We start from the raw sequence: 25,895 nt of genomic DNA, 5'->3' as shown, positions 1-25,895 counted from the left end.
TGTGTGTGTGTGTGTGTGTGTGTGTGTGTGTCCTAAATTCCCATGGGTCTAGATCTGTGTATAGGTAGAAGCAGAGAAAAATAGACTGATATGAGGGTTTTATAGTCTTCCAAAGGATACTAGGCCAAATAAATAGCTAGTAATTTCAGATAGACTATTGTACCAGCAAATGAAATGGGTCCCAGAGACTGGAAGAAGGTTTTTCAAGATCTCTTCAAAGTATGAAGGATCTGACAGGAGAAAGGAAAAGANGTCTTTCTAAATCAGAAAAAGTATAAGTAAGGTGTGGGGATGCTGCTATCTTCAGTGTCTGTACTGTCATCTTTGCTGGTGCAGGCTAACATTTGCTAGATGGCAGGCTCTATGGAGCACTTCATCAAGCCAAGTTATTTCCACTTTAAAGAAGTTGGTAATGGGCCCAGAGCACATGAATTATGAAAAAGTATTAGAGGCATGAGCTGACTGCAGCCCCTAGGCAGAGTGTCAGAGATGGCCTCAGAACAGCTTTCCAGCATAGCATAAGGGAAGGCTTCATGGCCACCTGAACACCCTCTATCTCCAACTCAGAGTTGTGAATCATGTAGGGACAGGAACTGAAAAGCTAATGCAGAAACTTAGGTAAAGATGACATCTTCAAGTCAGAAACATGGACTGTCATAATATGGAAAGGACTAGACAAAGGGACTAACTAGAATACGATGGTCATTTTCCAGTTTTGTCTTGGTCTGTACTTTGTGTTGACTTTCTTGTAGACATGAGAGAGACCACAGGTGAAAGTATAAACTGTTCATCCTTATAGTGTCTAAACTTGGGATGCTCTCTTAAAACCTCTATACTGATGACCTGGCACTTGCTGAAGTCCTTCCTTGATGGAACTCAATTCCCAGGAACAAGTCATGTGACAAATGGTAATCTTCAGAGTGTCCAGATGGCTCTGGTCCAAAGAACATGGACAGGATGGAAAAGGGAGCTGTAGCCTGGGTGAGAGCCAGGGGCTTGATTTGCTGTTACATTGAAGCAGAAGTCAAAGAGGTTCCTGTCCCTGTTAAGTTCACAGAGGGCAGTGGGACCTTTGATTAATAATGACACCTCTGTGGTGGCTATGCTGACAACTGTGATAGCCAACATTCAAGTGTGCTTTCACTTACTATACCTCTTTTCACGTCCTAATTTGATGGGGACAGGTTTTTTTTTTTTAATTGGATATTTCATTATTTACATTTCTAATGTTTTCCCCTTTCCAGGTCTCCCCTTCAGAAACCCCCTATCCCATCCTCCCTCCCCCTGCCTCTATGAGGGTGCTCACCCACCCACCTACCCACTCCGGTCTTCTTGCTCTGGCATTCCCCTACATTGGAACATCAAACACCCTCAGGCTCAAGGGCCTCTCCTCCCACTGATGTCCAACAAGACCATCCTTGGGGGACAGGTTTTAACAGAAATTCATCAAATTTATGATTCAGAAATCCCTAGTGACTTAATGAACCTCCATAATGGGCCATGCTCTAATGAGGAGATAATAAATATACCTATAAAATGCTGGATCAAGATCCTCGTACCTTCAAAAAGTATACATGCTTACTGCTCCAATCACATAAGAAGATAGATTCAGTTCNCGTGCAAAGATTTTTTTTCTCAGACTTCTGAGAACAAGTGGTTTAAAACTCTCCCATTCCAAGTTTCTTCTTTCTCCCAATTTCTCCTACCCAGCTCAGTTGCCGCCTAGCAGGCATGTTGCTCCTAGGAGAATTTCAGAGGCAATATAGTCAAAGAAGGAAGCCCTGAGAGCAGAGGTTATCCTGTCNTGCCAACTGAGCCTTCCATTCCTTAGAAGAGTCTTTGAAGATGGATTCAATCCTAAGGATTCTAAAGTGGGAATATAACCCTCACTTCCTACTGCAGAGGAGGGATGGCTTGTGTGCATTTTCATTCTGGTCAGCACAGGCTTCCCCACTGGGTCTTTAGTGTATGTTTCTGTGTGTTCTCTTCCAAGGATAGAAGGACCCTTTCAGTCTACTCACTCAGGTCTAGGTCTGGACTGATACCTGCATTTTGCCTGTGTCACTTGCTATGAATCAAGTTCAGGAGTTGCTTACAACACTGGCCTGACATTTTTACATCATACAGTGTGGTGACAGTCTTCTTACCACACTCACCTAACCTGCTATCTGCCCTGAGTGCCAGCAGACATTAATTACATCCNCTTGCCACTCAGAACACACTTGGGCAACTCTTCACCAGAAACAAGCTGAGAAGTACATTGTAGTGTGCTTTGATATTCTTATATCCTGGAGAGTACTATTTAACATTTAAATGAATAAACAAATTTGGACTGATCAAAATGGATAGGTCTAGAAAATATAAGGATGGATAAAAAGGTAACTTGTGGAAAGTTATATTGGTGTGTGTGTGTGTGTGTGTGTGTGTGTGTGCACGCACATGATATAAGAATCCATAGCAGATGCCAAGTAGTCATGAAAACATGTAGTGTGAAGACATAGAGATGGGCTACTCTCACTTTTCTTCCATGCTTATGTAGAGTAGACAAACTATTGGCATTTATTTATTCTCTAAGGGCAACATCGATTTTATGCACTTTTTGTAGTTTGGGTTTTTTGAGACAAGAGTCTTGCTATGTGTAGTCAATGTTGGCATTGAACTAAGATCCACAAATGTTAGTATTATAGGCATGAGCCTCAACACTCAGCATACTTATTTATTACTTAATTTTAAAACAGCAAGTAAAATTCCCTGTCATTCTCTGTCACCTCTCTAGATATCTGATATATCTATATATAGAAGATAGATAGATAGATAGATATCATGTTCTTAAGTATTTCAGTTCTCTACCAGTTGTTTAAGCTATATTTTTTAGACAGATAGGTTAAACAAAATCAGGGCTTGAGCTGTGGTTGTAGCTCAGTCACAGTGACTTTCTGGACCTTAGTCCCTTCCTTCCTGAAGGAAAGGAAGAGAAGGAATGGCACACTTCTTGCAGCTCCTCATAAGCACCATTAAGTCATTTGTTTCCTAGAGGGGCTTATTAGTTTAGCTACTTGGGGGTGAATATAGTGCTGAGCTAAGTTGTATAGAAATCTAACCATCTCAGTCAGTTAGTTTCCCAGTAGAATCTTTGGGAAGTCTGAGTTGGCATTCCTGCCTCCCCTGGGGGTGGCTCAATACAGCTGCCTTGTTGTTCTTACTTACTAAGGCCTACTAGCTACATTAGGTAAGGACCCTTGGTTCTACAGTTTAAACTCACCCTATCCCCCTGCACTCTCCATGTGTGGGCTTCCATTGTTTCCTGGGGCTTTACTGGTTATCTCCTCTGTTCTAGGCACCTCTCAAATCCCAGCTCTTGTAGAGACTAGGCAAGTTAGGTGTCTCTCCAGCTCTTAGCACATCCTAGAAGCCTGCTTAGTATCAAGACTTAAATACATATTCCCTCACTAATTGTGTAGCCATCTGATTCCTTTGTTGTTAACTAGTGAGTTACACTATATGCTAGCCATATCAGAAGCAAAAGATGGACAGAAAAGAACTCAGAGGTTATTGTCTACTTTTCTGGAATGCAAACAGTTATGGGACAGGGAAGAACCTTAGCCATTGTTATCTTTTTTTTCTCCCAGATGTAAGTTGCATTATAAAAGGGTGTCACTTGGAGTTAGAAACTTTTAAATTAAAGATGACACCCTCTGTTTACTAAATTAATGATCTTGGGTGGGTCACTTAACTCTCTTATTGACATCTATAAAATGGGTCATTGCTGACTGTCACAGAATTGTTGAAAGACTCTAATAAAATCATCTATGTAAGCATGTACCACTGCATCAATGCTCTGTAGGATCTCAGTAGACAGGCAGAACCTTCTCTCTGCTGATGGTCTAACTAGACATAGCCTGAGAAGTCTTCCTGAATGGTCCTTGCCAGAAGGGTTAAGAAGTGATATAGGGTGCACCACGAACTATTTTTGGACATCAGCAGCTCAGCAGGTGGGTAGGAGGAAAGACAGGTGATACTCTTAACACTCAATATTTAGCCTTGCTAACGAGGGCTGCAGAGCTAAGCATGAGAAGGCACCTGGTGGTACTGTCTCCTCTCTGGGCTATGTTGTTGAGAACTGTTTAGAAGTTTCATACTGCTGACCCAGGAAGGATAAGGAGGTGTGACATTGTTGGAGGAGGTGTGTCACTGGGGCTGGGCTTCGAGATTTCAAAATCCAGTTAGCTTGCTCTCTTTCTGCATCATCCTAGTGATCAAGTTGTAAGCTTTCAACTGCTGCTCCAGCACCATGTCTGCCTGCCTGCCTTATTGCTCCCCACTATGATGGCCATAGANTCACCCTCTGAACTATAATCCCCAATAAACTCTATATTCTATAAGTTGCCCTTGTCACATTGTCTTATCGTGACAATAGATAAGTAACTAAAACAGCGTGAATACCATAGCACTCATGTGGAGGACAGGGGACAACTGTGGGTGTCTGTTCNTACCTTCCACCTTGCTACTTGTTAATGTGCACCAAGTTTCTAGGGATTCTCCCATCTCTACCTCCTGTTTCAGTGCACCCAGGTTTACGTGGGTTATAAGGATACCAACTCAAGTCCTCATGTTTGCATGGCAAGACTCTTACCCACTGAGCTATCGCCCCGACTCATCAATCCATGTTTAATCCTTCACAGGTTTCATTTCAGTTTATTAAATGGCAACAATACCTATGAGTGTTGGCTTTTCTGAGCATTAAGTACCATAAGTAAGCAAGATACATACCTAGCACTTGCCATGTGGTAGATGTTCCCATTATCAGGTCTCTCTGCTCCTCCTACTTCTGTTCCTTGGCTTCTATTTGTTGGTTTGCTTACATTTCCCTGTTTTCTTCCCTCTAATCTGACAGAACGGAACTGTCAGTCTCCTGAGTTTTTATTCTTCCTCACTGGGAATTTCACATACAGAACTTGATGTCTAGGTGTCACCTTTGACTCTCAAGGGCAGGTGCTAGGCTAGTTAGAACTTTTTAGCAAGTTGTTTTACCACCTGTTTCCAAAGTGAGCTTGAGGAAATATGAACACACACATATAATTAAATTATATTTAATTTAAAATAATAATTAGTAACTAAAATATAATTAGCAACTATAATTAAAAGGAAGAGAAAATGTCTTAANGCTATAAGGATAACATTCTAGCATTCCCAGGAAGTAATGCTAATGTACCGCAGGTGTGAGGGGAAGATTCCTTATGAAACTGAGGTTCTCAGAGGAGCGACAGAGAGCATCTCTTGGTTCTTTTATCAGTCTATTGATTAGTTCCAGCTGTTGGCAGTGAAATTCCAAATTCAGTTTTATTCAGCTCTACCTCCTCAAATGAGGAAACTAAAAGGTTGGAGAAGCTAGCACTCACTAGCCTTCTGGCCAGACCCAACTATATTTCCTGGGTTGTATTTATTCTCAGCTTACCAGTGTGTAAGAGCATTCTCTACTATCTTTTAGTATTCGGCATGTTTTCTTAGGCCTAGAGAAAGTGCCTGGGCTGGGATTTGTAATTGTAACCCACAGAAGGTCTACAACTTTTTCTTAATTTACACATCTATGAAAAGGACCAAAGCCATTCATTATGACTTTATATGATAGTTTTCTTGCTTGTTTTNTTTTGTTTCTTGAGACAGGATCTTATTATATAACCCAGCCTGTCCTGTAACCCACTGTGTAACCCATACTAGCCTTGAACTCATGATCCCCACTTTTTTAGCCACCAAAGTGTTGAGATTGCAGGTATGCTCCAAAACACATAGTTATAATAGTTTTCCTTGTATATTCTAGCCAGTTTCTCCAAACTTTTCATTGAGCACCACTATTGGTAAAATAAAATTCAAAGATTTGCCATTAATGTATATTTATATTTATGACAATTTATTAATCAACTATAGATGTGAGTAAATACAAAAGATATCCTAATCCACATCTTACTCCCACTGCAGTTTGATATAGAGCATTATCATCACCTTTATAGACCTCTGTGTATATGTGCACACATTGTATATGTGTGTGCATATTTACTTGCATATGCATACTTAATGCTAATTAATATTTCAAGGTATGTATTTTTATATAGGCTAAGAAGAGTTCATCACTCATAGCTCTGGGTATAAATCATATTTTAAATATATTTTCTGATCATTTTAACTGTCAGGACTGTTTGTCACATCCAATGGATTTGACTTTCTAAAGCAGGTGATACAGAGTTTGTTTGTGGTTAAGACTGTTGAGTTCTGCCATTGTCTTGATGCTTGCTTCTACTTACACTGTCAAAACACTTCTATCTATGGCCCCTTTGCAGAGATGCTCCTAAATCTGCTCGGTTTTGGCTGGGGAATGTGTGATAGTTGAGTTAGCAACTCAGTAATGGAGTCCCTAACCCAAACAGTAGTATACTGGCAAGGCCCTGCCTTTGTCCCCTCTGAAAAATGAGACACAGCCACTGGGCAGCATCACTAGGAGTGTTTAGTACTAGTGCCCTCCAGAAGCTCCTGTGGGCCCAGCTAGAGACAACTGTAANGGCACTTTCAGCCTACCTATCTTTCCCTTGCTCTGCTAAGATAGCCTTAGAAGGGAAGGGCCTAGAGAGGCAACCTAGAAACAAACATCTATCATTTATCATTAAAGTAAATAAATATTTCTGGACATATTGTTTTCTTTCAGGAGAAAGTGCTGTTGTTTAGTTGTCACTAAGACAAAGCTTCCTGATGCTTACATGCAAGTGGTAGGGATATGGGAACAGTAAGAAACCAGCCACACACCCATGACTTGCTTTTTCCCTTCCCTCTTCCTGCTGAGGGAAAAGGGGGTGGGGCAGACCCTTCTAGAAGCTCCTGGAGCCAGCTTGCAGCATGGCCATTGTCTCAAGCTTTAAGTAGAGAGCCCAGGAGGGTTCTCTAGTCCCAGTTTTGTCACCTGTGAAAAATCCAGAAGCCTCCTCTGGGTTGCTGTGAGCCCCTGTATATTGTCCATCTTGGTGCCTCCTGGGCTTCTGTTTCTGCAGTAAGCTTGTAGCTATCTAGTTGTGCTTTGATACATGCAGAAAGAGGCAGGAGAGAGGCTGGCCAGCCTGCCAGCCTTTACTCAAGCATCGGGAGGGAACCAGAGATCTGTCTAAACTAGACAGCAACAGCTTTGAAAAACCTCCTTACTCAGTATCCAGGTCTCCATAGTTACCCAGGACCATTAGCAATGTCTTTTAGCCCTTCACATACATGTTCATTAAATTGCCTCTTTTCCAGATCTGCCTCTTAACTAGCAGCCCAAATTTCTCCTCCTTTCTCTGCAGATGCTTCTGTATCTTGAGGGGCTTGCCTATAATAATGAGATTCTTACCTCCTCCTTGTGATTAAATGTCTTGTCTTTCTTTTCTTTAATTTAATAGATATGAGAGATATCACATCTTGAGAGACAAAACACACACACACACACACACACACACACACATAAACTGCCCTTCTTGACCTGGATCTAAAGCTAGACTTCCCTGAAAAGTCCAAGAGTACAGCTTTAGGCTTTCCTAGCATGTGGTAGCATTTGTCATAGCTACTGGCCTCAACTTTTACTACACAGAAACAGCCATAGATAAGCTAGTAAACACTAAACTTCCAATAAGACTTTATTTTTTAAAAGGGGTGGGGGTAGTGATTATAGTTTTCCATCTGCCCTAGAAAATATCAGGGAGCATTCTTGATAAAAGCAAGTAGAGAGGCTGCCAGCTGAAACTCGGTGCCCTTAACATCAAGGCCATTTGTCCCTTGCTTTCTTTCTCCTAGTTATTTCTAAAGTACTCTCAAGAGACAGCCTTNTCAGCCTCCTCGCCTGGCATCCCCTCACCCCTGCCAATCCCCACATGTCTGGNTTGGGTCTCAAAGCCCTTCTTATGAACTGGGCCATCTTCTTAAAGCATCTTCGTGTGCATCACTCTGCATCTGCTCATTTACCAGCCTCAGTTCAAGTCTGGACATGGCATCTCACCATCTTCCCTGTGCAGTACCCAGCAGGGCCTGCTACATTGTTGGCAGTATGTTTGTTAAAGTCATTTGTTCCTCTTCTGACATTTGCCCAGATGTCTGTATCAGGAAACATTTCTGAGGTCACGCAGGAGGCAAGCCAAAGCTGTTCTTTGAATTGTATGGCTAAGGGCATGGGGTCAGGGGAAATCCTGGCAATAAACACAGATGGGTCATGGTCAGGTCTTCTGTTCAGCAGTTTCTCTGCCGGCTCTCTCTGGGTCTGCCCTCAGCTGTTGATAGAAGCATTATCTGTGGTCAAACTCTCAGTTAGGGAACCCTGGGCCTGTATTTGTTCTTACTGTGTATGCCCTGCTGCCTCCTGAAAAGTACCTGTATGTCGTAGATAAAGAAAAATGCCTTATGATGATGCGATGGGTTCATCCTGTCAGGCTGTCAGGGAGCTGGGGACTCCTGCCTAGTGTTCCAATGGTCCTGCTCCTTTCTGTAAGGAAACTGCTTACAGAAGGTACANCATATTTAGAATTTTGTGGGGTTACATAAATATCTTGGAAAACATGCTAACATTATAATCTTGTACTCTATCCTGTTTAGCATGAAGAATTCTTTTGGATGTTTATAAGGTACACGGTCATGTTTTCCTTTCACCTCAAGGACAGTCCTGCTTGCAGAGCACAGTTTTTACAGAAATCAGTGGGCCTGTTCAACAGAAAACTTGTCAGCAGATCAAGCTATGAGAANCAGAGTGTGGGCTCCTGTCAAGGTGTCCATTGCTGTATATACCTACCTTTGTTCCTACCATTCTTTGTTCTCTGTGGAATCTTTACAGCATGCTAGAAGGAGGAGATGTTACCAACTTGAGGTTGGGCCTATGCTATCTAGTAGAGCCTGTGCAGCCATGACCAGCATCCTCTTCTGCGCTGCTCATGGGTATCTTCCCTTGGAACCCTGAAGTTAAATAGTCAAGACTGGGCTCTGTCCCAGTATGGATGCCTCCCCTCAGTTTGATGCTTCCTTTGTCCTCAGGCAGTCTTCCCCTAGTGCCAGCTGGAAGGACCCTAGCTTGGCCCACTTGTCAGATTGGTTTGGGNAAACACGAATTGTAAGTTTGGCCCATCATCTGCCCAATGTTGTTGCTATAAAATGTCAGCTCACCTATTGTAATTCCTTTTAATATGTAGTTATTGGGAACCTGGCTAGGAATCTAGAAGTATATTGTTCAGTGCTGTGGAGAAATAACGGGATATATGTCATTCTCACCCTTAGGGAGCTGCTACTCTCCCTGCAANAAAAGACCTCACAAAAATAACCTAAGCAAGATGCAGATGCATTGTTTTCTTTTGTGGTCTATCATCTCTTAAAAATGACTTCTAGTTTATTTAAACACACACACATACACAGAAACACACACAGTGTTTATATGCTAGATCATTAATTAGAGAAAAGCTTCTAGATGTTAAGTTCAAATATAGTTCCATGGGAGGAAAAGTACAGGAGAGTAGCTATGGGGTGCCCTTCATATTAGAAAAAGTCGAGTATGAAAAAATACATGTGCTTGTTCTTGGCTCATGGTTTGAGGGAACAGTCCCTCGTGGCAGGGAAGGGGCGATAAGAATGGCTCTGGCGTGGCAACTGGGTTGTGAGGCAGCTAGTCACATTGACCCAGACAGGAAGCAGAGATGATGGTGCTNGCCATGCCTTCCTTCCCTTTAGGTTCATTGTGGGCATCCAACTACACATATGCCAGGTCTTCTGTGTGGAGTTAAACTACTCTGGAAATACACTTACAGATACAGTGAGGTGATTCTAAATCCAGTCAAACTGACATTGAAGATTATTAACATCACATCCTGGGAGAGGAAGTTCATAGCTGAAGAATTAGCAAGAAAGGCAGAAAGCATCCAACAATCCTTGTTTTCCNTGAACTGGCATAGTAACTAGCTGAGTCCAGAAGTGGTCACAGGCTGTACCCTCTACCAGGCTTTCTGTGTAGTTCTTTCTGCCCAAGAAGTAGACAGGTACCCAGAGAGCTTGATTCAATACTAGATTGTAAAGCTTCTTTGGGATTGCCATCTTTAGCCACAGCAAGTCATCTACCAGAATTTTAGTATCTTTTGTGCTGAAGATGTGTGTGAACTAGTCACACTGCAAAGGTCAGCAGACCCTGCATTATCTTTACACTGTCCCACCCCAAGGTCTTTCCTGGAACTTTGCATTTGTCCTGCTGTTAGAACCTGGCTTTTCTCTGTCTAGGTAGCTACACCTGGAAAAAGATTTTGCTTTTCATGCCTTTGGATTTTTCTAGTCTCTCTCAGCTACAAATGCAAAAAAGAAGGTCTTTAGGTTTGGCCTAGCTTCAGAGGAGCTCCTAACTTGAAATCAGTGAAGATTTAAAAACAAAGAAACGGCTACAACCTCTTTGAGAATGCAGGTCAGGAAACCATCCGTATTGTTAAATATTACTTGACTCTGCCTCTCTCTTCTCCCTGCCATCCTGAATCAGAATCGCAACTTAATATTAAGCAAGAGGAAGGCTCAAAATAATGAAGAAATATAGCATTCAGCAAAGCAAGTTCTCCACTTAGTGTAGCTGTTCAACATGGGCTTCTTCTATGTGCTGTCCCACATATGTACACATTTTTATATACTAAGGAGTTGTTATTATGATTTGTTGTGTCAATTTGTATAACTTGTGAAATATCACAAACTGCTATANGAGTTTAATTCTCCTGTTCTGAATGAATATCCTAAACAAATTATCNGTTTGAGATCAAAGTACCATTTAATGATGGTTGAGTTCTCCATTGATCAAATTAGCTCTAACTTATCACTGTGTCCTACTCCAGAAATAATTGGTATTTAATCACCCAGGTTGGCAGTGAAATGCTCCCCAAATCTTATATGTGGTCTGTCAACTCTTAAAAAACAAAAACAAAAACAAAAAAAACACACAGTGTTTGTATGCTAAATCATTGATTAAGAAAAAGCTTTAGGTGTTCAATTCAAATATAGGAGGAAAGGTCCACCTGTGAAGGTGTGCCCTTCATATGAGAAAGAGGAAAGCATGAGAAAACACATCTGCTTGTTTGTCCAAAAACAGAAGCACAATAAAACGAGCTGTGCTACCTGCAGAGGTAGATGGGAAAGGAGCAGAGAGAATGGAGAGTGGGCGAGCCTACACTAATAACTCCAGAATGATGACTGTAGTGGATTGTAAGTGTGAGCAGAGAGGCCTCACTTCTGTGCTCCCTGTGTGGCTTTCACTTCTAGAACTACAGCCTTATTTCATATGCCACAAAGTGAACAATTGAAGTTAAGCAGAATGTAACTGAGTGCAGACATAGCAGGAAGAAGGACACCCAGATGAAAGTCATCACAGCAAATGCTGAAAGGAAAAACTTATCTCAGTGGCTACACACCCAGGGCTAAAGCAAGCGCCATGTCCAAGCTCTGAGCTCTGGTTGGTAAACCTGTGTCTGACAGCGGTNTGTGCTAGAAACTCTGAAACAGTTTATGCTAGAATTGAAGAAGTAAGCCGACTACTGTAACGACCTTTTAGAAAAAGAAGTAATTAGTCAGGAAGGGGGGCAAGACTAGAATGGATCTGAGTGATATATTGGACTTGGAGACCTCAGTGTGGACTTGTGACCTTGCTACATATGCACCCATGAGTAAAGTGGGACGGGTGGNTACACACATGCTTTCTTTAGCTCTGTTACCAAAGAGGCTTTTAGTAAAGCATCCCCCAGCAGAAAAAAAAAAGTGTACCCGGTGCAGATCTTGGCTTCTAAATAACATTCTTCTTAAGAAAGCACCAAAGCACCTCACATAAGAGATTGGTTTAAGGTTGGAGGCCATGAAAGATAGAAGGTGAGCTTGGAACATCTCGGAGAACCTGAAAGGAAGTATTCAAAATAGAAAAGAGTCAGGTCAAAAATATAGACCAGTGCCAAAGAATCCCTAGTAACTAAAGCTGAGACAACAGACAACAAAATAATGACTATAATGGATTACATCCTGCCATAGTAAGTACACAGAAGGTCATACTGATATGTGTGATTAGATAAACAGTAGGGAGAAACAGCGCTTTTTCTCACAGAAGATTTGGAATTAATAGCTTGAAAGGGAGTAGAACAAGTAGAAGGTCCTATGGACAGACACTACAATAAATATTGTCACAGGCAAAATCTGCTCAACAATGACAGGCCAAAGCCTGGGGAGAACCTGAAGATTTACATAGTTTGAAACAATATCTCCCTCAAGAAATCTGTTAATTATAAAGAGAGAAATGATGATGCTACCATTGAGATACCTTTCACCTTTGTATGACCTGAACCAAGCAGTCAAGGTTAATATTGACATCACTGGTAAGGAGGGCCATGAGAATCAGATCTGTCTGATTTGCTACATTAAAAACAACGGAATGGGGGTTNGCTTGATGGCTCAGTGGGAAAGGGAGTTGGATCTACAGAAGCTGCATGGTAGAAGAAGAAAGCCAACTCTCACAAGTTGTTCTCTGACTTTCACACAGTGCTTGACGTGTTCATACACAAAACAAACAAATGTAAACTTTTTAAAATAACACAATAAAATTACTGTGATTGTTTTGCAAAGAAAAAACTTGTAACTCAATCCAGGATATGGCCCCCAGAGGAAGACATGATGTCACTTGTGTGGAATTCTAGTTGGAAATACATACTGTAGATATGAGAGGGCATCTGACAAAACAAAGATGAAGGAGCAGTNGAGATGAGGTCTCAAATATGGAGTGGTGGAGATACAGTCTTCAAAATAAGGAGCAGTGGAGATACAGTCTTCAAAAATGTCAATATCATATAAGAAAAAGGCTGTGGAAAAAGTCCAGATGAAAGTCAACTGAAAAGATGTTAGATAAATGTACTGCCTGATCCCAAACTGTCGAGGACAGTGGGTTAACAGCAGTAAGGCTGTCAAGGACATTAGCAAGTCTACAAAATGGGAATATAGGGAACACCAGTGCTGACTGACTGTGGTTGAAGTTGCATTGTGGCCTTGGGCAGCACCTCCTCATTTGTTCATTGTTGGATTCTGAGCTCTTNAGTAAGTAGAGCTTGGTGCACAGAAAACTCATGATAAGCATTTTCAAGTGAGTAAGTGGGTGAGCACTATNGATCCTGCATTTGAGATCAGTCCAGAATAGTGTCTCCATAGGCTGGCCCTTGAGGCTCACTGCCAGTGTGGAGTCTCAGCAATGGGCTTGTGCTTATGGTGGGAATTACTCTATCATTTGACATGTACTTAGTTGTAGTGTGGCCTGCAGCTGTTCTTACCTTTGTTACATGTCCATTTCTATATTTCAGGAGTTAGCTGGTAGTAAAGAATAATGAGATTTCTGAGATCCTGATTTCCCTTGTCTGTTTGTTTAACCCTTGGTATGGGGATTGGGGTATTTTTCAGCTATTGGACCTCTTTATTCAGTGGGATTGGTCCACATACCTTGCCGACTATGGACAGCCCAACTGCAAGTATCTCCGGGTGAACCCTGTGACAGCTCTGACCCTGCTTGAGAAGTGAGTATCCAATCCTGTACTCTGTGTGGGAGGTGGGCAGTGGAGTAAGGGGTATTATACAAGACCATTTAACTGTTTCCAGTGCTGTCAGCCATCTTGACCATTGTATTTGGCAGTCAGTCATAATTCTTACTTAGCTCTAGCAAACTATAAGTACNGATCACAATGGAATTCTATATCGCTTTGTAGCCTAATTAGACAAAGTGTCTTTACCTAAATAAGACAAGATGTAAGATGACTTAGTTTGGGCTCAGGCCAACATGATAAGCAGAGGAGTGTGTCCCAGCCTTTGGGGTTTAATAATATGTCGAACACATGCCTCAGAAATGTGGTTTAATTGAACTAGATTATGCAGCACCACACATCTTAAAGCTAGCCAACATGTCACCCAGGTATCAGTATATACTGCAACCTGGCTCTGGTTGAGAAATACCAAGCCAGAAACTAAGACCCATGTTAAGAGGTTTTTAAAGCAAATTAGACTGACTAGTCAAAGATACCTGTATCAAGGTGGTGAAGAAAGCTCATGTGTATGGGCAGCCAGGCATGCTCCAACCCTAGAAAGACAAGGGCTGGAGTACAGAAGGTCAGAATAGATCATTAGGGAGGGGAAAAAAGGAATGAAGGTGTAATATCTTTCTTACTAGGGGTGGGGGATTGGAGAGTGTACCAAATGTGAGGGGAAGCAAAGAGTAGGCAAGAGTAGGACGTTGGGCACTGTGTGTGAAGCCAAGCAATATGCTGAGAATTGATGTTTTCATGTTAACTTTCTCCCATGGTTCTCTCTCCCAATGATTTTCTTTTCTAGGATATCTAGAGAGTAAGTATATTATTCACTTAGGAATTTTTCATCAGTTTGAGGCAAGTCCTTCCCATTTCCCATCAGTGATGACAATAACTAAACTAAAATCCTGATCCTGTGAGTGGTCTCTACCCTGACAAACTAACCTCCTAAACTAGCCTGGTACCACCCAGTAAGCACTTCCCCTTTCTTTCTTTGTTCATTACAGAGCTTTGGTTTACCAATTAATTTCAGGGTGGGAATAATGGCAGGGGCTTTTCCATCAGCACTGGGGAAAGGATCTCTTCCATTCAGCTTTCTGGCATGCTTGGTACTCTTATTGGCACAGAGTCTGCAGTTCAGCCCTGACAGAAGAGCTGCTAAGTAAATCCCAGTTCCTGGGGACAAGGCTTATGACTTCAGGGTCTAGAGCCTACATATCCCATGAGGAGTNCTCATCAGAGATAAACCATGTCCAGAGTTCTCATGATTCAGTAGAAATGGGGAGACAGTCCAGAGTTTGGCCTGATGCTCAGTCATGTCTCTTGGGATCCTGTACTCTTCTTTAGGTGATGTCTCGACATTCTCACCTAGCAGGCAACAAAGCTGTGTGCTAAGTCCTAGCCATCAGTAGACTTGAGCTCTTTAGCTCCNAAATTGGAAGGCAAAGGCTCCCCAGGTCACTGGACTCTTCATCTTCCAGCCTCCGATGAGTTCCTTCTCTCCTCTGACCTGGTTCTGCTTCCCCAGAGGCAGCTGCTCCCCATGCCTGCTAGTTTCTCTTTCTAAATCTGGCTCTTCGTAGTAAGGCAAGACAGAAGAACCCATAGCATTGCCAGTACTATCTAGGAAAAGGCAAAGTCCCTACGTCACTGAAAGGTGGACTGCCTAAAGGAGGAGAGAATGCTAGGCTTTCAAAAGATAGGAAAGGGGAGGAGTCACTTTAAGTTTTGACCATTCCTGGATACAAGCCACCATGCCGTCAGCCTTCATAGCACCTGAGAGCACGATTCCAACCAAAGGCTTCGGTGGCCAAGAACTATTTGCCTCTTGGTTTTTCTCTTTCTCCTGTAGAGTATAGGATCCTCCCCTGGAGCTATAGGCCATCTCTGGACACACATTTCAGTGCTGCTGCAGGAAATTATAACATCAATCAAACCAAATGTCCTGCAAATGTAGAAAGGGCTTCTCTGTTTCCTCTTTGCTGTTGGTTTTTACGTTGTTTGGATTTATAGCTTATCCANCAAAAGGAAGAGGATTCCTTCAGGATAAGCTAAAACCCTGCCAGTTTCACAAACATAATTGTGCAACTAGTGTTTAAGATAGCAGGCTNTACTCACCAGGGCCNTAAGGACCATTGTGGTCTCTTTCCAACCCAGTCAGGTCATCTGCCCTCCTTCCTAGCCTAGAGCAGGCTTCCAAGTATGGGCAGGAATTCAGTGCTGGATGGAAAACTCCAACCTGAAAGAATTACTCTGAGCTGAGACTAGGGAGAAAAGTCATAGTTAGCTTTGGCTGTCACTGTCAGAGAGTNAGACAGCTGTGTTTCCTTGCCACTGAGAATGCTCGTATAAACTATATGTATCCCAGTGGATATATAAACATAGATGAACTCACACTGGGCCTAGTGTATAGCATACAAGATGTAAATTGCATTTGTGGGATCCCTGTCTTTTGATTCATAGTCTCCAACTATACCCCTCTTCAAAAATCTGCCCACAAAGGAGAAGAAAAGACCCAGGATTGACCAAAGACCTTTGGAAAGTATGCCCGGAAGTAACGTAGACCTCTGGCCTTTCTTCCTGTAGCCCTAAGAACAGGGAAGTCAAGGAGCCAGTTCAGTTCTAAGAACAAAGGTGTCAGCCAGCTCACTTCACTCATGCAAATTAGGGTATATAGAGGCTAGACCAGAGTAAGCCATCAGCGATGGATTACATGCCCTATACAGAGAACAGCATAGTCGAAGGCTCTNTCACTGGTGCCTTGGCTGAACCTAGAGACTGCAGTAATGTCAATCTGGTCTTACTTTCTTTTACCCTGCCATCCTGGGAGGGCCATCCACCTGACATAGCTATCTATCTTTATTATTTCTGCTCCATGAGTGTCAGCTGCAGAGCTTTAGCAGGACCATAACACAGATCTGAGATTGTATAGGACCACTGANAGCTTAGGCTCTCTCACACAAAGTTGGCTTTGTTAACTGAGAGGCTGGCCATCCCTTGAGAACCTGCTTTCCTTAGCACTTTGCCCACCATTGTACCTGGCCATTTTCAGGAGACCAAAAATGAAGTGTTGACTTCATTTTTTCAGGGGCAAGAAAGAGTGACCAGGTAGAGTCAGGGCTCAAAGATACACAGTGGCTCTNACAGTCTCTTGCAGTTAATTTCAAGACAATATTTTTCTGTCTCACAGTCCAAATTCCATCTCTTAAGTCCCAACAGACTTATGAATTAAGTGTACCCCAGACATTTTTAGACTGGCCAGCAGAGTTGTGCCATGTCTCAGACATTTATAAAGGAGCTCATCTGAAGACATAAGAGAGGGAGGTGTGAGGATAAAGACTCTNCAAAGCCAGCTCTTGACCAAAGGCAACTGTTGTCAGGATGGTGATGGGTGCCTGATAGACAGGTCCATAATGAGTAGGTAGCTGGACAANGGAAAGATTCCCGACTCTTCCACTCTGGGTAATGGTTAAGATNCATCTTGCCATCTTGCTACTTCCTGCTTGTCCTTTGTCTGGACTATCTCAAATACCTTGCCATCTTTCTCTCCTTCTCTGTTTAGGATGAAAGATACTAGCCGCAAGAATAACATGTTTGCACAGTTCCGGAAAAATGAGCGAGATAAGCAGAAATTGATTGACACTGTGGCCAAGCAGCTCCGAGGACTCATCAGCAGCCACCACTCCTGAATGTTGGCCTTGGGCCCACAGAGGCCACTTGCTGTAGCCAGTGGTCCAGGATCTCCCCTGGGCTGGCCCTGCATTTGTGCATTCTTCCTCAAAGAGAGCATATGTATTTTTTTATTAACCCCTGTACAGTTTTCACATAACCTTTCCCTATAGTAAGAGAGGCACAAGAGTAAGCAAGAACCAGGGCTTAGGGGAAGTTACTGCTACACTTTCCTGGGAAAGCTACACTGTCAGTGCCAACATGGTGAGCCACATCTTATCCAGTGCTCCACGAATTTAGTGGGTACCTAGCACTGGGAGTTGAGATGAGAAAGTAAAAGGATAATAATATATATCCTGTTTGCTCTCAAATATTTGCTTAAGTACATAAGTAGAGCCTGGCAGGCATGACTATGTAGTATGCCAAAGCCAGCCTCAGTTTAGGATATCTATCTGCCTTGCTGGTTGAATTATTGGCTCATGAGAGTGTGGCATGTGGCAAGATGACAGTTTCACTCTGGTCCCATAGCTTGCAGTTTCATTAGTTTAGGTCTTGCTGAGCCTTGTGGGGAGAAGGGTAGTTAGCTGAAAAGGAAGTTGCCCCACTAGGTGAGTCGTTTTTCTGAATCTTAAAAAGCCAAGTTGGGTCAGGACTCCAGTCCCCATGCCATTCATCTCTGTCTCTTCTTTAAAACCATAACTCTTGGTTCAGAACATAAATCAGCAATTCTGAAGGTCCCTGAGAGTCTCACACTCACTTCCAGCAGCATCTCTAAATGCCCAGATTCCCTGACGTCTGAAAGTAGCCTGGGTGCCCTCACCATGGGTAGAGCCTCATGATGTGTGAGATTGCATACTCCTGTCTTGATGACAGCCTTACAGCTACCATCTTTAAAGAAAACATCCCAAGCTCTACACCCTTGGGCACAGCCACCATAGGACTAGATGTTTCTGAGAATGGATCTATCACCATGATGTAGACAGGGTCAACTGTAGCTAATGGATTATTGCCTCTGGCCCAGCTGTCATCAACTAAATAACATCACAGAGACAAGGCTTGTCTTGTTCAAGCCCAAGGCTCCCATCTTCTGAGCTGTCCCTTAGCCTCACCTAAGAGTGCTTTCCCGAAGTCACATCTCTGTTTTCTGGAGTGTGGGCTAACTATAGACTCCTGAGATCCTGTGAAGGCATTCCTGTGAAGTTGGCCAGAGGGAACTTTGCACTGAGACACTTGTAGAAGCTGTTAGCCTGACTGCTGGTAAGAGTATAATTGCATTGTGGAACACTGACCAAGATGCCACAAAAGTGTTTCCAGCTCCAGTGAGGAGCGGAGAGACTGGTCAAGCAATCTCTTATTACCTTTGTCAGCTATTGTGTAATTCTGGAACAGCTGTACTTCCATATCTCTTAGCCCACCACAGCCTACGCCATCTTGAACACACCTCACCCTTGCCATAGCAATCTCAAACACCAACAAGAAAAGTACACCACACAGAGGTACAGCTTTCTACAACTGGAGAGAACAAGCTACTCAGGTGTTCTGCATAAGCCTTCAAGTCTCATCATCAGGCTACATAATGGCCCAGAGGTTCAGGAAGAGAGTCACAGAAGAATACACAAAACTTACTAGCCAACAGAGAGCCCGGGCCTGTGGGAAAGAAGACACAAGGAGATCTCTCGAAGCCCTCTGTTTGTGAACAGTGAGAAGTGATTCCACAAACCTGACTGAGAAGGAAGGAAAGGCCCTTTCTTCATCAGGGCTTGTCAGCCTTCAGTGTAGAGTGGGCTGTCACAACATTTGTCCTTTGGGGACACTTTTAACCACTCCATCTTGCTGCCTGTCTAGTTGCCACCTCTGTCCCAAAGGAACTGACATGGATGGAATGAAAACCATGTGGAGGAACAGGGCCACTCTGCCTTCCTCACCAGAGTCCTGCTGACGGGGACTCTCATTCAGTCGCAGAGTGTGTGAGGATGGCCACCTGCCTTTGCCCGCCTCTTCGTCTGCTGTGCTGTTCTCTGACAAAGCGGCTTGCTGCTTCTGAGCTGGGAAAGTGGGGATCCACAGAGTCAGGGGGCTATGAATTGATGAGGTGGGACTTTTTTTTTTTCCATTTTATCCTTAGGCCTAAAGCTGAGCTGGCCTTGAAGACTTGAGCACAGAATGTGGGCTGGTAGGCCTCAGACTCTGTGACCCTACCTCAGATGCCTGCAGACCACATTCCTGCAGAGTTTCAGGTGGGGTGAGAGGCTGCTGCCTGGAAGTCTGCCGCCTCCCAACCAGATCCATAGCCCTGTAGACAGTCTGGTTTGTGAGCCTTGGTTAAGCAGGGGCTCACTTATTTTTTATCATTCATGAGGGAAAAACATAACAAAACAAAACAAAACAAAACAAAACAAAACTCTCAATACCAGGTAACACTGGCGTGGGTGGAGAAGAGCAGGACCTGCATACAGGAGCCCAGAGTCCCAGTTAACAAAAGCAGTATCTCCCAGTGACTCTGTCAGGCCTGACAGTCCGTCCAGCTCTATGGCACCCAGCTCAGCAGGTCCCAAGCCCAAGGGTGGCAGTGGCCAGTTTTCTCCTTAGACCTCTGAGTGCAGGCTTGGGGGGCTTCACCACGCCTCCTTCAGCCTGCTTTTGCTGTGCCCCTCCCTCCACCCCTCTGTTCCTTCTCTCTTATTCACCTGCATTCAGGTCACTCCTCTCTGACATGTGGAAATCGCCTTTTCGTTTTGCACAGTTCCACGTTTGTGGGAGAAAAGCAGTGCGATCCATCTGTACCTCCAAAAGGAACCTTGTCCTCTCGTGCTCTGCCGCAGGCTGCTGCGTCAGGGGCTCCTCTGTGGGAAGAGCATGAGTAACCCACTCCCCTGTGCACCTTCCTCTTTTAACTGCTATTAAACGAGAGCCTACATACCCGTTGCAAAAGCCACTGTGTTGTCTTGTGAGATTTTTCTTCTCATCCCTTTTGCTCAATGTGTCTGTGGTTTATGACAAATACTGGGGTTTATGACAAATACTGGATAGCAGGCAGCGTGTCCCCACTGAGCTGACTAAGGAGCAGAGCTAGCAAGAACCTGGTAGGAAGAGGCTGTGTTGTGACCTCTGGTGTTGTTAACATATCTAACTGGCACTGGTATAGCCACCAAGAGAAGTATATTGAAGCTCCTGGTTTATGTGGGGTGCTGGGGTGAGCTGTTTACCCACACTGTGGGGACAGGCTGCAGCCAAGCAGGAGCGATGCATGGTTATCCAGAGCAAAGCTAGCCTGCAGAGTGGAAGCTGAGCAAAAGGCAGTGTGGAGAAGAGTCTGAAAGAAAGTCCGGTGAGAGAGCCGGTGCTCATTAGCATGGCCTTATGATGTAACTGTAGGACACCACAGGACTGCTTGAGATACTTCAAAGCTTGAAGTTGTCCCTAGCCTGTTTTGTGCTGGGAGGCAGTAAAGGACCTTTGGGCACTCTGCAGCCATGGTGAGTAGAAATGTTCATGCAACAAGACCAACCTGCTCACCCTCAGAAGAGGCTGAAAAGAACACCAAGCCACCAGTCTCACACTTTTGTGGGCTTTGCTGCCAGAAGACCAGGACTTCCATTCCTTCTATTTAGCCCACTAGCTGGATCATCTTTTTTAAAACTTTTTATTGGCTCTTTGTGAATTTCACATCATGCACCCCAACCCCACTTATCTTCCCCTCCCCTCATACTCACCCTCCATCCTTGCAACCTCCCCTCCCCAATAGAGCATGTGCTGCTCAGACAAGGTTCAGGGCCTGATCTCCAGAGTGCTTCAGCGGGTGAGGGACAGAAACAACTTTCCAGCTTTGATGACCCAGGAGCCAGCTCTCCAGCCTGCTGGAGGGATCTGGAGAGGGGTCATCTTTCTCCTGCCCATGTCACCACACAGCAGACAAGTTTCAGAGCCCGGCTGGATCCTCTTGAACAATTAATTTGCTAGCTCAATAGTAACATTAGAGTGATGGTTCCTAGTTTTACAGAGATATTGTAAAATGCAAGAGCTGTGAAGGCTGTAGAGCCTGGCCTGACATAGCCATGCACTATTGAAGGCCTCCCTTGTTCTCNCTTCCCTCCAGTTTACAGCATGCCTCTCAACTGAGCATCTCACCGATGTGCCCATAGCTACCTTAGCTCCTGGCTTCCTTCCCAAGCCCATCACAGGGCTGGTAGGAAATAGAGACTTCACATACCTCTGCAGGGCCCAGGCCCACCAGCTACCTGGTTCTGAGTAAAGGCAGCTTTCAAAAGCCTGCCTTCAGTTCTGCCTGGAGCCTCCTCTGCTCTCACTTTGGTGCCATAAAATATGCCTCCTCCTGGTAGCATGTAGAGGCAGAGGTACAGTTTCCTTGAAATGTGGGTGCGGATGTGGTGTACACACATTGATGTGTGCACATGGGCTTTCATCTACCCATTCTTTGTTTTGAGAAGGTTTGTGGCTTTTGTTCAAAGTGTAGAGAAAAAGACATGATTAAAAACTACAAATGATAACCAAATCCNTTTAAAGATTCCCTTGTGAGCCAACAAGGCTCTGAGCCATCAGTTTCTCTTCTTGTCTCCCTCCTCAAGTGCTGGCATATTTTGAAGACTAGTACCCACCCTTTTCAGGAANCTCAGTAGAAATCCAGGTCACTCCAAAGACCAGAACAGCTTTGTTTCATACCAGGATGTATATTGAGGGTCCAGAGGACTCTGTACTTTGGGTACAGAGAGATGGCAAAGGGTCTGGTGAGGCTATTGGCCCGTCTCAAAGCTGCTACCGCAGGGCACCTTCCACCATCTCTGAGCTCCAGCTGCAAATGTCCAGCCGAGGAAGGACCAGCAGNTACTGTGGGCCTGATTCACACCAAGAGATGTTTTCTCACAGCTGGGCATCTTTTTCCATCAGCAGGCAGGGGAGAACCAGAAGGGTTTGTGGGAGATGAAGCAAGGAGAGAAAGGGCCAGGCCTTCCCCTAGAGGCCTCATTCTGAGGTTAATGGGCAGCATTTGTGGGGAATAAGAGAGCCTCCAAGCCCAAGGGACCAGAAGACAAAGGCGCTTGAGGAAGTGCAAGGAGGAGGAGGAGAGGGGCCAGGACCGCCATTGTGTGGGAGAGTNCCCCCTCTATCTGTTTCAATCACTGCAGGGTTAGGGTTACTCTGCATGTAGGGCCCCACCGCATTGTGGGGTCTGACAGCCCTTGTGATGGTAATGGGGGCCTCTCCCAAGGTACCCCTTCCTTTGACAACCCATACCAGCTTCCAGAGAGAAATGAAGCGCATTCCCTTGGGGTGGGGCAGGTTGCAGGCCCAGAACCGGACCTAAGATAGCGGCCCCCTCTCAGTCTGCTAAGTACCTTCCCAGCCCAAGTCATGACCTTTTTCCCTCCAGAGCTCCAGAAAGGGAATGGAATCTGAACATCGAGACGCTTTCCTGGCCATGAACAATTCTCCCTTTCTCTAGTCTCAATGATGGGTCTATTCCCTCCTGTAAATGGGTCTCGCCATCTCCAGCGTTCACCTTTGCTTGGAAGGGTAATTAACTGCATCTCCCTGTTGTTCTCCCTCACACTCCCCTCTCTGTTACCAGGCTCAGGTAAAGCTGGGTAGAAGGCTTTCTCTTCCTTTCTATTCCATGGGGTGTTTATTTTTAAAGCTGATAGAGGAAAGCCCTGCTTCCCCAGCGACCCCCTTCCCTAGAGAGCCTGCTGGGGAAACCACTTCTGCACGGCACCGCAGGCACTGGAAGGGTGCCCGTGACAGCACCTCTGAGGTTTTTCAGGTTGCCAGGCCTGAACCACCAGTTCACAAGTGTGTTTCTAAGGTTTTAGAGCAGATGCTTTCAGGTGAGAGACTAGGGAGCAAAGGAAGGCTACTTGGCTCTGGACACTGAGGGTAGATGTAGGGATAGATGACACAAAGGAAGACCTCAAAATCAATGCTTCTTAGACATAGGAAGGCCTCAGGAGCAGGGTAGCAGGACAGTGACATGGAGAGGATAAGGACAGGGCCCATCTAGCGACAGCTGAACATCAGGCTGGTGGAGAGGCAGGTCATATGATAGGTGGTCTACATCAACAGGAAACTAAGCCTCTGACAAGTCGTTTCTAATTGCTATGGTCTTGTGTGGTGGGTTTGTTTGTTTATTTGTTTTTGTTTTTGAGACAGGGTCATACTGTGTAGTCCTGGGTGGTATTGACTATGTACACTAAGCTGGCTTCAAACTCACAGTGATCCTGCTATCACTGTCTCCTGAGTGCTAAGATTAAAGATTTGCCATCATACCTGGCCTTGTGTGGTATTTCTGTGATAATGAATTTTGCAAAGGTGGGAACGCCACTCGTACCTAAAGTCTGATACGTGGATGCACATGACCCAGAAGTCTCAATATTAGAGCTAGCTAAGAGCAAGGTGAGAGCTTGAGTGTACCTTCAGGAGAGCCTGCCACTAGCATTATTTAGAACTGCCACTATGGGATAGATAATTGACAAGCAAACCTGCCCTCAACTTCATTCCATTATGATTTAAAATTTCTCTGTAAACATATTGCCCCACTTTATTTATCCCACCAGCAGAGGAGCAGGTTGGAAGCAGATGGAATTAGGAGACAAAAGCAAGTAACAATTTAGTTCTTGATAAGGATGTAGTGAGGGGTGTGTACCATCTTTGTGTGTGTGTGTAGTTGACAAAATAAAGACTTCCTCCACTTAACCCTAAACTTATCTCCTATATATAATGACTGTTAACAGTATGATGAGATTCTTCCAAACGACTGGCATATGTATGTACTGACCAAAAAATTGATAATAGTACATTGTATTTATTTTCTTACTGGTGCATCAAAAGTCTCTTCACAGTTAAGAAGCCCATAGCACCCCAGTCTCATGAATGGACTACACCTTTACTTCACCATTTCTGAGTTGATGAATATGCCTAACATGTAACTGTTATAAAATAGTATGAGCTGAGATGTATGTATCTTGGGTATTTTTATAGCATAAAATTTAAGTAGGACTGATTGGTTGGTTGGTTTAAAGTTATAAATGCTAATAGAATTTTTTAGGATCACACTTTATGTTCTACACAGGATCTGACTTTATCTCTGTCTTCAGCACAAAATAATAGTATTTTTCACCCTTGCCAATCTTTTAAGTAAAATGAAATTATAAATTATCTTTTTGTTCTAATTTACATCTTTCAGCTTCCAGTGAGCTGGGCATCTGTCAGTTGCTGCCCATAATGCTTAGCCTTGCTTTCATTCCACTCTCTTCTTTTCACACTGGTCTGTCATTCTTTGTATAGGGGTTTCAACTACGTATTTGCTGCACATGCTTCCCCCAATGTGTCTCTGAGTTTGTCCATGGTACATAGCAGCTAGAACAAAAAGCAACCCAGAAAGAGAGCTTTAGAGGCTGAAAGTCCAAAGGTGATTCTGAGGGAACTCAACTGAGTGACCAAACCCCATCCAAGTACTGTTGACTCCCTTCTGTTCCCTACCTTTCCTTGTCTCAAGGCCATCGTAAGTCTCACTTCCCTCACAGTGGATAACCCACTGCCACTTGGTCAGCTTTTAGGTTCCAAGCCACCCTGCAAAACCTGACTTCCAGTGGCCCCCTTAGGAAAGAGGATCACTCAAATTCCATAGCTCCCAGTGTCCAGAGCTCTCAATCAGAAACCATGCCATTGGATTTGATTAGGAATGTTCTGTGGATTAACTCCTCTGACCACTGTAACAACCAGTATCTAGAGGGAGGGTAAGATTCCTGTCAGATGAAGCAGCCGGGCCCCACTGCAGACACTGAAGTCACAGTAAAGACCTACTNTGAACAGTAGCCCCTCACAGGATGATGGTGAAGGGAAGTCTGAGGACCAGCCACTGGCATCTGCTTGTGTGGTTTGAGTGGGTTTTTTGCTGCTGAAGCATCACTAGGCTTTACAATGTTTGGATTTCATGTCTAACTTGACCTTAAATTATAATAATACTTGTCTTAGTTAGAGTTTCCATTGCTGTGAATATACACCATGACCAAGGCAACTTTTATAAGGAACAACATTTAATCAGGGCTGGATAATAGGTTCTGAGATTCAATCCATTATTGTCATGACAGAAAGCATGCCAGCATCCAAACAGGTCTGGTGATAGAGGGGCTTAGAGTTCTACATCTTGTTCCGAAGGCAAACAGGAGAAGATTGGCTCCCAAGCAGCTAGAAGTGTCTCAAAGCTCGTCCCTGATGTGGCACACTTCTTCTAAAAGGACCACACCTCGTAATAGTGCCATTCCTTGGGCCAAGTGTATTCAAACCACCACAATATTAAACCACATTTTTTTTCCTGATGCCTCACTTTTAATACATTAGACTTAAACAGTTTTAACTTTTCTGTGTAATGAAGAATGTGGCAGGAACAGACCTTTGGGCATTCTTCCATGTGGTTGCTCAGTGGTTTCACAGCTCCACCATTCCACTCTCAAGCACCATCTTTATGATGTGAATAATTCCCACTTGTCTCTGGATCTGTCTTGGGGTTTTCCCCACTGTTCTGTCTCTATGCATGTTGTTTAGTCACCATATNTTTTAACCTACTTTCAAACCCAGTCATTGATTCCTGCGCCATACTTTTTTAGAATGTTCTTGGATAAAATCATAATTTTTNANNTTNNAAANTNNNNT

At 43.9% G+C, this 25,895-nt stretch overlaps 1 protein-coding gene across 2 annotated transcripts in view; it reads left to right on the top strand.

The window, feature by feature from the left end:
- The window catches only part of Exoc6b (exocyst complex component 6B), a 424,430-nt gene extending 404,267 nt beyond the window's left edge, over window positions 1–20,163 (top strand). For both annotated transcript variants that reach the window (XM_021164559.1, XM_029478862.1), the window contains 2 exons: window positions 13,444–13,556; window positions 17,122–20,163. In XM_021164559.1, coding sequence (XP_021020218.1) covers window positions 13,444–13,556; window positions 17,122–17,248 — 240 coding nt within the window. In that variant the 3' untranslated portion in view covers window positions 17,249–20,163. The remainder of the gene's footprint in view (window positions 1–13,443; window positions 13,557–17,121) is intronic.
- Window positions 20,164–25,895: the final 5,732 nt, after the last annotated feature.

This window comes from Mus caroli, chromosome 6 (genome assembly GCF_900094665.2).
Source record: "Mus caroli chromosome 6, CAROLI_EIJ_v1.1, whole genome shotgun sequence".
Taxonomy (NCBI): Eukaryota; Metazoa; Chordata; class Mammalia; order Rodentia; family Muridae; genus Mus; species Mus caroli.
This window is presented reverse-complemented; position numbering and strand designations above follow the sequence as displayed.